The sequence below is a fragment of the Neopelma chrysocephalum genome, unplaced genomic scaffold (genome assembly GCF_003984885.1).
Source record: "Neopelma chrysocephalum unplaced genomic scaffold, ASM398488v2 Primary Assembly neopelma1_85, whole genome shotgun sequence".
Lineage (NCBI taxonomy): Eukaryota > Metazoa > Chordata > Aves > Passeriformes > Pipridae > Neopelma > Neopelma chrysocephalum.
In genome coordinates, this window is record NW_020897747.1 from 5,450,011 (window position 1) to 5,460,023 (window position 10,013).

General features: G+C 39.9%; 1 protein-coding gene across 1 annotated transcript; it reads left to right on the forward strand.

Moving 5' to 3' along the window:
* Positions 1 to 248: 248 nt before the first annotated feature.
* Positions 249 to 9,540, forward strand: SMNDC1 (survival motor neuron domain containing 1). The gene is made up of 5 exons (XM_027692048.1): positions 249 to 549; positions 3,828 to 3,970; positions 5,574 to 5,735; positions 6,888 to 7,041; positions 7,801 to 9,540. The coding sequence occupies exons 1-5, from the start codon at positions 430 to 432 to the stop codon at positions 7,936 to 7,938; spliced, it is 717 nt and encodes a 238-aa protein (XP_027547849.1). The 5' UTR covers positions 249 to 429; the 3' UTR covers positions 7,939 to 9,540.
* The last annotated feature ends 473 nt before the right edge of the window (positions 9,541 to 10,013 follow it).

Here is a 10,013-nt window from a genome sequence, read left to right on the forward strand (position 1 = left end):
AGGCCCGGCTCCGCTCCCGCCCCGAGCGGCCGCTCCGTCCCGCCAGGGGCCGGTCCCCGCTGCCGCAGAGGGTTTCGATGCTGAAGCCCTCGGCGTGCAGCAGCCGAGGGGACACGCCGTGCGCGGGGCTTTGCCGGAGACCCGCATTCGTGTTCCAAGGGCCCGGGGGGTTGAGGTTCGGTGAAGCCCCCGCAGCTCACCCGCTGTAACCTTCGCGTGTGCCCCCCACACGCACGTGTTGGAGCGTCATTGACTTTATCAGAAGTCGCTCAGGAGCAGCCGTTTATTTCATTATTTAATATTTTAGTAGCACCTTTTCACGGTGTTTGTTGTTTTCGCCTTGCTCACCGCACACGCCATGTCTGAAAAGCAGTACGGATATTGTTCTGATGCGGGTTTTGTGTGTGTGTGTTTGTGTGTTCCTTGCAGATGTCGGAAGACCTTGCCAAGCAGTTGGCCAGCTACAAAGCTCAGCTTCAGCAAGTCGAGGCTGCCTTATCTGGGAATGCCGACAATGAGGATTTACTGAAACTGAAGAAGGACTTACAGGTGAGAACCCGAGGGTAGGTGAAATTTGAGGGTCTTTAGCAGTTGTTTCACCTTTCCTAAGTATTTGTACTGTAATAAAAATATATACTTAGTGGGTTTGTTACTTTCTCTTCACATAATTTGATACAGTAATGGTAGGTTGGTTTGAAAAACCCCAAAGCGTGGCCTATTTTAAACTTGTCCTTTTGGATGAGTTAAAAAAATATACTCATTTGTACAGCAAACTCTTCTACTAAAAACTTTAGCCAGGGCGGTGAAAGATATGCCATTGCTGTCTTTACTGTGTCTTGGTTTTAAATTTTTTTTTTCTTGAAGCATTTGTCAAAGTCATTATTTTTTGTTGTGTTTGCTAATGCTGAAGGCTGATGGTTGGGCTTAACATGATGCCTTTCTTTTTATTTTTGACTTCTCAAAAAACTTGATCCAGAACCTGCTTACTCGTTAAATGCATTTGCAACGTTAAAAGCTTTGGAGAGTAGTTCTGTATTTCTTGTGCATCTGAGCCTTGATTGTGTAAAGGTTTTTATATAAGGAAGGAAAACAGTTGTGTTTGTCATTTGCCATGAGACCATAGCATGTTCTTAACAGCTAAAAACCATTTCAGGGCCTTGGGGTATTGTTTGGTGACAAGAAGGCCACCAGCCTAATTTTATGTGGTCTTTTAGATGCTTGTGCATATAAAGACACATTGACATATGAAGAATCCTAGCAGTGCTGTTAAAATTTGTCCTGAGAGTGCAAGATGCTGCTTCATTTCTGTTGTGGATTGCTTTAGCCCTTAGGTGTAAAAATATATAAAACTACTCAGTGCAAGATCCAGTGACCACTGCTCTGTATGGAAATAACAGCAGTAAAAATGGTGCTTCAGCCGAAAACACAAGTAGTGCCTCAAATCAGTGATCTTTAGAATTCCTTTTAAATTGCAAAGGCGTTGTGCCCACAAGGCACTTGATAGATCATCTGAATGTGCTCTGTTGTACACTGTTAAAAGCATGTGTATATTTTTATATTTTTAAAATGCACAGCAAAACCCATATGGGATGATATTTCCGATACCAACACGACCTCGGCTTTGATATGCAGAGATCATTGATGTGAAAGGACAACTTGCAAACTTTTTAATAAAAGCTTTCTGCACAGAATGGGGAAGATCTTTACACTTTCGTCCCCAAAAGGTTTGCTATCCATATGTTCCACCTTGAAAATGACCTAATGTTTTGCAGACTTGATATATGCCAACTAAACAAACAATTGTAAAAATGGTTCAATGCTTCAGTGTCCCAACTAAACAGCTTTTTGTCTGTTTGAAAAGATGGTTACTATGTAATTGAAACTTTTTTTCTATTACAAATAGTAATGCATCTTGTATACTTAGCTTATTATTGAGTAACAAGATTGAATATTAGAAGAAGTTGTTATAAGTACCTAGGTTTTCACTTTTTGTTTTGTTGAAGTGTTTCTAGGACACTGTCCATGCACCCAAGAACCAAACTTACCTTTTGTATCAAGTAGGGTTGATGGCAGCTGTCTTCTTCTGTAACTGAAGATGAGATCTGTGGGTGTTGTGTGGTGGAGTGTAGAGCTTTCTCTGGCTTTGTAAAGACCAGTTGGTCAGGAAAAATCTTGGCAGACTGTACCTGGTGTTTTCTGTGGGTCAGACTTTCATGTCACGGGGACGTGGCACCAAGCCAGGTTGTTCAACCTGTTTGGCTGTACTGAGCTGCTATGGTAGTCCAAGTCCTGCTCAGAAATTTTCTTGGAATGATCTGGTCTCTTAAAGACTTCAGAAATGTCTCATGGGTTGCAATAAAATTAGTCTGTGTCTTGTGAGCTGAGCATTATGATACATGGGTATGGGATGAAGATTTTTACCTAAAGTTTGGTATTTTATAGGCTGGTGTGCAAGTGACTTCATTGAATTCAAAGGATCCTTGGTCTGAAACTATTAAATCCAAGTTCTACAATAAGCCATCTCTGAGTGTGGCAAGAATAAGTCAACAGTTTGGTGTTACTGGTAGTTGCAGTATCTTTCAGGTGTAGCTTGTGCCTGATGTGATATATTTGACCTGCTGAGATAGATACCTGTCTCAAAGCATAGTACCTCTTGGATTTGCAGAATACAGCTGTCATGTTGAGGATAGTTTGGGAATTTGCACCTGGGAAGAAAAATTACTCTTAATGCTTTATGTTCTCAAATTGGGTAACTTGGTAATCAAAATCTATTGCTCTTCAGCTGTAGTGTTATGGAAAATTGAGACCACGGTAGTAGAAGTAATTGTGTGATTCTGTGCTCACAGTTGCTACCGATTGTGCTCACTGGTGCAGTTATGAATTAGCAGCTCCTCTAAAGCAGAGCACAAAATTTTTGTTGGGAAGTTGTTGGAAATCAGGACATTAACAGCTGCCACAGAAACAGATAGACCATTCATGCTACTTGTATGGTTTATCAGATAAAAATGCATGTAAGTTTGTATTGTATTAACTTATTTGGGACGTGCTTACAATTCTTTAGGTTCTGAAGGAATGAAAAACAGCTTTACTGAATTTTCCTTAGCTAGTTTTTGTACAGCGTAGCTGAACTAAGGTGTGAAACTGGGAGGAAAGTTCAGGCTTTCAGTTTGAGCACTGTTTATTTGTAACCCTCCCCTGATTAAAATATTTATTGTTTGTTAGGAGAGTGACAATGGTTCATGCTGAGGTACTCAAAGAACTAAAGTTTTCTTATTTAAGGCCTGCGGAGTGTCTTTGCATTACACTTGAAGTTTAAATGGCCTTTTAGATGCTGGCTCCTTTGACTTTTAACAGTAGTGAGAGAGGTCGTGATTACTTGCTCCTGAATGTAATATTGGCAGGAAGTGGGGGAGGGCTTTAGAATGCTCCTGCCTTTGAATGAGTGATTTGAATGCTTTCTCTGAATGAGAGGCTTTACAGTGTGGCAGTCTTGGAAGGTGCTCTGCCACCCTGGCTCCTGGTGCTGCAGTTCAGCCAAGGAAAGAAATGCTATAAAAATAATAGGCTACCTTTTGAAAATTTGAGGAGGCCCTGGGCAGCTTTACTGCAATACAGTGAGGGCCATAATCTTTTTATCTACACTTGCAATTAATGATTTTAATTAAATTATGAAAAAACAAAACTACTCCACTTTATATAAACTATGAATTTAGTACAGTAATGTAAAAAAATCCCAATCCTAAACCAGTAAGCTTGGGGTAAAAATAAGTGTGGTAAAAGGAGTTGGAAAAATTATTCTTTGTGGGGTTTTTTTTTGTCTTTTCTAGGAAGTCATAGAGTTAACCAAAGATCTCCTTTCAACACAACCTTCGGAAACTCTTGCAAGTTCTGACAGTTCTGCTTCTGCCCTGCCCAGCCACTCATGGAAGGTTGGGGACAGGTGTATGGCCATATGGAGTGAGGATGGACAGTAAGTGTAGAAACTTCTCTAACAGTTACATGAAATAGTTCAATGGTAAGAGATTTTCATTCAGTTTGAACTGACCCCAGGGTGACTAAAAGCAAAAAGAAAGAAGTAAATATGGCATTAGATATTCTTGTATGTCTTTATTAAAGGTCGGGGTTTTAGATAGATAGCAAAGAGACGTGGTGAATGCATCTAGAAATGCCCTGTTTGCCACTAACCTTATAAAAGTAGGGTAGCTTTGGTAAATTACCATTTGCTAATGTAATAAATGACAAATTTAATGAATTTATCTGTCAGGGCAGTCTTTTGTAAATGTTTCAGGATATATAGTTCATAATTCATCATTGCATTCACGTGTATGTCTCTGATGACTATAAAGAAAAATCCTTGCTATATCTCAGTTTGTACCTCTAACTGGAAATGAATTTTTAATTTTAAATGCTGGGTTTGGTTATGAAATTACTAGCTGTGTAATGTAACTGTAGCATTAATCAACCTTTTGGATTTGGTTTCCCATTATATTAGCCTGTGAAGTTCTGGGAACCCAAGCAGACCATTCTGACTCCATAATTTTTGAAATAAACAGTCTGAAATTACTTTCCATACTGCAAAATGTGTAACTGTTGCAGCTTTTTTTAAATTACTATTTATGCAGGAGCAATATTCCAACCATTACCACTTAGAGAGAAGCTCTATTGTTCAACAAATGTGGTTCTATTAACAATGTAGTACCAACACAGAGATTTTGATATCGCTGTTGAAATCTTAGGTAGCAAACTAACCTAAAAGTGAGCAGTTCTTCTCTCACAGATCATTGAGTAAAATGTTTTTGTGTTAGAACTTAAAAATTGAATCTTGTAGTCTTAGGTCACCATTGGGTTATTCTTCTTGCTCTCATCACCAGGTTAGGGAATCAGAGGTTGGGGAAGAATGTGCCAGTGTCCACTGAAGTGAATCTTAATGGAATTAATTGTATTGCCTTTTTAAAAAAGTGCTGCTTCTGTTGCAGCATTTCTTAAGGGAACAGTGTTTCATGAAGAGCTAACCAGACTTTGGGTTTTCATGTATTTTCACCTGGCTCAACTCAAGACATTGTCCTACTGAAAACGCCCAAGAAATTAGTAAATATTAATTGGAATAATGTCTATGAAATATTTCATTTTATTTGTTTGTTTGCTCTTGATGTATCCTTTTTCCTCTAAATTTAGACATTTTGTAAAACTCCTCAGTGAATTCCATGAAAACTGTGTTCTGTTAATGCACTTCTTTTTTTTTTTTTTTTCCCTATCCCATGACCTGCCAGAACTAAAACCAAGTCAGGATATCTGATTAGATTGGCCCCAGCATTAATCATTGGTCTTGATAACAGTGAGGCCATTGCTCCTTAAAGCTAAAGGTCAAATACAGCAGATTCCAGTCTTTGCTTTTCTGCCCCTTTGTCCTTAAGAAAACAACTCTTGGTTTGATTTGTGTAGTGCCCCTGAAAATCAAGGCTGGTATTTGCAAGTTTTTCAGTTTAGTGGCATTAGCTGGCTGACAATGTAGGTGTTGAAGGGCTGAGTATTAAAGCTTTACTCACATGCTTACAGCCATGATATCTTTACAGGTGTTATGAAGCTGAGATTGAAGAAATAGATGAGGAGAATGGAACAGCTGCAGTCACATTTGCTGGATATGGCAATGCTGAAGTGACACCTCTGTTCAACCTCAAGCCTGTGGAAGAGGGAAGAAAAGCAAAAGAGGACAGTGGCAACAAACCCATGTCCAAGTAAGTAATACACAAATAGAAGTCTGAATGTTCCTTTTTGCATCATTTTTTGTTGGGTTTTGGGTTTTTTTCCTCCTCAGCTATAAAAATTGGTTAATGAAATAGAAGGTTTTTTTTTTTCTTTTTTAATTTACATCTCTTGTATACCTTTTGCTTGAAAAAGGAGCTTAAATCAATCTAGAATATAATGTTTGATAGGTTAATGTGGCTGGTATCAGGTGTTATCTGTCTTGACAAGATAACATGACAGACTTTGTACTCAGATTATGATATCTGAAGATACCAGGTATGTGAGTTGTAGATTTAAAAAAATAGTTAGTACTTTTTAATTGAAAACAGAGAATTTCAGCCCAGATCCAGTGCAGGCTGTTCCCAGAGCTGTGGTTTGACTAACAAATAAGCTTAGCAGTAGGAAGGACTTCTGCCCCCTCCCTGTGTTAGGATAGCTGTGTTCTCCCCATCACTGGGGACATTACCTGGTATCCTGCTGTGTCTAACACAGAAAGGTAATTTTTAAGGGCTGAAAACATTTTTTTAGTATTTTTATGTTGGACAAAAAAAGATGGTACGATTTCAGAGTTTGTTATAGCCAGTGATCCCTTCCCTAAATGGTTATTCAGAGGGACACTGCATTGTGGCATAGATTGACTCCTTAAACTTCCTTATCTTCACTGAAGTAACCTAGTCTTTGTTCTTTCCCTTCCATCCCTGTCCAATACTTTGTAGCATGGGAGTCTTGCAGATCTCCAGAAAATTTTGGGCTTTCCACTCCAGTGGGCTATTTCAATGTTCCAAACCCAAAATTCTTCTGAAATGAAGGAGTGCTGATAGGTCCCTTTTCAGTTTCTGAAATCAATTGCACCCAATCCTATTGGCTGCCCCATTTGGCATGGGCTTAACAGGTGGTGGTGGTGGTTCTTATGCCAAATATATAAACAAGCAAAGTAATGCTTATACATGGGAAGAGTTGGTTTGGGTTTTTGGTTTGGTTTTTTTTTTCTTCCAGAAGTGGAGAATATTTACAACCTTTGTTTTATGTCATTTACTCCTGAAAAACTGTTGTGTATGTCTGTTTTACAGGGGGTTTAGTTTATTAAAGGATAAGGAACACACTTGAAATGTGGGTTTGCTTTTTTTTTTCCTTTTCTCCAGAAAAGAGATGATAGCCCAGCAACGAGAGTATAAAAAGAAGAAAGCTTTGAAAAAAGCTCAGAGAATTAAAGAACTTGAACAGGAACGGGAGGACCAGAAAGTCAAGTGGCAACAGTTTAACAACAGAGCCTATTCTAAAAACAAAAAAGGCCAGGTTGGTTTGATTTTGTTGGTATGTGAATAAAAACAGGGCAGAGACTTCTGTGCAGTACTTTGGGAGAAAGGAGGGAATGGTTTATAAAGGGATGTAAAAGTGGGGTTTGTCTTTGGGATTCTGAAGTGTGCAGTTTGGTATTTTGTACACTTAAAAGGCCTGGCTTTTTACTGGATGATTTTGGAGGAGTGCTGTGCCTAAGAGACTGAGCTTGCACTTAACTGAGAGAGCTGCGCTCACTGTCAGCTGCCAGGTGCTGTTCATTGGAGCTTGGAACCTGACGGCCCCCCTTCACCTCCAAGCCTGGCTTCTTGCTCTGATGACCCAGCAGACACAGTGTAAAGGAACTGCCCTGGTACAGCAGATGTAATGCAGAAAAGGCAGTGAGGACGTTTTCAGGTCTTATTCTATTTCTCTCATGGCTTGACCAAGAGCTGCCAGACACAGTGGTAAAGCTTCAGTCTTCTTTATGAACCATTATTAGAAATCACCTTATGAGACGTCAGTTTTATTCACTTTATTTATTGGCCCAAGGTCCTGAGTACCACAATCACATCCAGTGCTCAGGTGCCAGGAGATTCCCAGCTCTGTTGCCTCACATGCTGGTGTGTCAGGGATGAGCCAGCCTTTAGAAACTGTGCCTATCTGTAGGGGAGGAACTTGAGAATGTAGAAACACTTCCAGTGGTAATGATTGCCTGTTTGTTGTAAAACCCACCTAGTTGTTATTCATAAATGGTGTTTTCTGTTTTATTTGCAGGTAAAGAGGAGTATTTTTGCTTCCCCTGAGAGCGTAACTGGCAAAGTTGGAGTTGGAACATGTGGAATTGCAGACAAACCCATGACACAGTATCAAGATACCTCTAAATATAATGTCAGGCATTTGATGCCTCAGTAACAGGTGAAAAAGGTGGAACTTCATCTCTGCAGGGCTTTACACTTATCTTTTTATCATTATATTTTTCTAAAAGTAAATTATTTGTTGGCACATAGTAAGTAGTCCATTCTGTCACCATCACTTTGGCTTCAGCTTATGAGCCTTAAATCTCCAGATATTGATTTGACCCCCCCAACCGTTAAACCTTTTGTAGCAGGTAAACACTTTCATTAACTGCTATTGCCTGTTACTCTCAAAGCAGTATTTGTCTGCAGCTTTGATCTCTGGAATCTTTCATTCATACCAGTAGTGAAGGACTTTTTTTTTTTCCCCCTTTGAGAAAAGTGGTGGTATAACAGTGGCACCTTAACAGCCTCCCTGGTCTCTGTAGTCATGGTGCTGTCTGCTGTCTGTGACACGCTCAGCGTTACAGAGCTGCTGCAGCTCTGGTAGAGAGCTCCTATGTCACATGGAATTGCTAAGGAAGTTCAAATACCTCCCTTACAAATCCACTGAAGATCGATTTGTACCGCTGTAAATGAGGGCAGAACAGGGCTGATAGGATCTTTATTACTAATGATGACTTACATGCTAGAAACAGTGAATTTAATTCCAGTCTGAATTTCCTGTGCTTGGAAGTTAAGCAGAGGAGATGCTGTTTCTTGTTGGTTGGGGTTTTTTTTGTTCATTTTTTAAATACTCATCAAATTTTAATAGGAAGTTAGTGAAACGTAACCAGAAAACCATAGGACAAGGAACTGTACTTAAAAATCCTCCCCCTCTCCAGGGATTGGAGTTGGAGAGTGGAACCGGCTGTGCTTGGAAAGGAGCTGTCCTCTCCCCTCCTGTAGATCTTGTATGTTTGATGGTACAGTCACAGACCTGGGACATGACAGTGACAGCCTGTGCCTGGGCCTCTTCCATGCAGTCGAGGAGAACTGTGGCACAGCAGATAGGAATGCCTAGATCCCACTTAATTAGTTGTGAGTGAGTAAAGGTTAGTCTGGAGTTTCTGTCCTTAAATAACTGACTGGCCCTAGTGTCCATTGTAACTTCAGCTGTATTACAGTGCTGCTGAGCCCCTTCAATCTTATCCAGGAATCCATGTGTAAAAGCTCTTGCTTTCTTGTATTCTCTCTGTGATTTGCTTTCCTCTGTTACTTGTCTCGCACTTACGGTAGTGGTGCCACCTCTGAACCCGTAATGTGTTTAAAAAACTTAATGGGTAGCCCTGTATACAATGTAGATATTATTTTTGTAAAATCTAGGGCTGAGTTAATGGACAAGGGTACATCAGCTATTTCCCCCATTAAATACAAGGTGTGTCTTGTCCATTGATTCGGACCATTATTTCCCTGTATATTATGTTAATGTAGCTCATTTTGTAATTTGTTAACTAGATCAGGTCACGTCAGCAATTGTTGATGCACTGATTGGTGGAAATGTCCATCAGTTACCTGAGTCACAACTCAAGCTAAACTCTACAACTGGTAGTTTAGAATCCATACATAGAAAAAGGCTCTCCCTATAATGGGAGAGGGTGATTTTTATGAATACAAAGTGTGTTAATTTCAGTTTTGTATGTTTAACTTTTATTAAATAAAGTGTTTAAAATCTGCTGGACATATTTGATGTAGTGGAAGTATACATGGGGGGGGATGATGACAACAAATCATCAGGACAGGGTAGAATCTGCTGGACAGAATGTACTACTCAGAAGTGGGTCACAAGTACTGCACACTCACTGCAAGATTAAGCAGATATTACTTAATTCCTCATCTTCACTGGTAGCAGGGGGGTTAAATTTTCTTTTGCATAGAAAACCTCTGAAGAGTGAAATAACCTTACTTCTGCTTTTTATAAATGGAGTTTGTGCTGCAGCTACAGACATGTCCCAGCAGTGGCATTAAATAGGTGACAGTTGTGCCACACTGACAGCTCACTGTTGAGGAAGGTCACTGTTGTCTTTCACAGATCGCTGTGATACAGCATCCCTTTCACTTATCTAACAGGAGCATCCTGGAGTTAGAACTGAAACATGCCAAAGTAGGCAGAACTGGAGCTTTCAGGAAGCAATCTTGAGCCTTAACTCCACC

Coding starts and splice junctions, on each gene's coding strand:
- SMNDC1 (XM_027692048.1), top strand. CDS start 430: ATGTCGGAAGACCTTGCCAAGCAGTTGGCCAGCTACAAAGCTCAGCTT. Junction 3,971..5,573: donor ATATGGAGTGAGGATGGACA/GTAAGTGTAGAA, acceptor ATATCTTTACAG/GTGTTATGAAGCTGAGATTG. Junction 5,736..6,887: donor GGCAACAAACCCATGTCCAA/GTAAGTAATACA, acceptor CCTTTTCTCCAG/AAAAGAGATGATAGCCCAGC.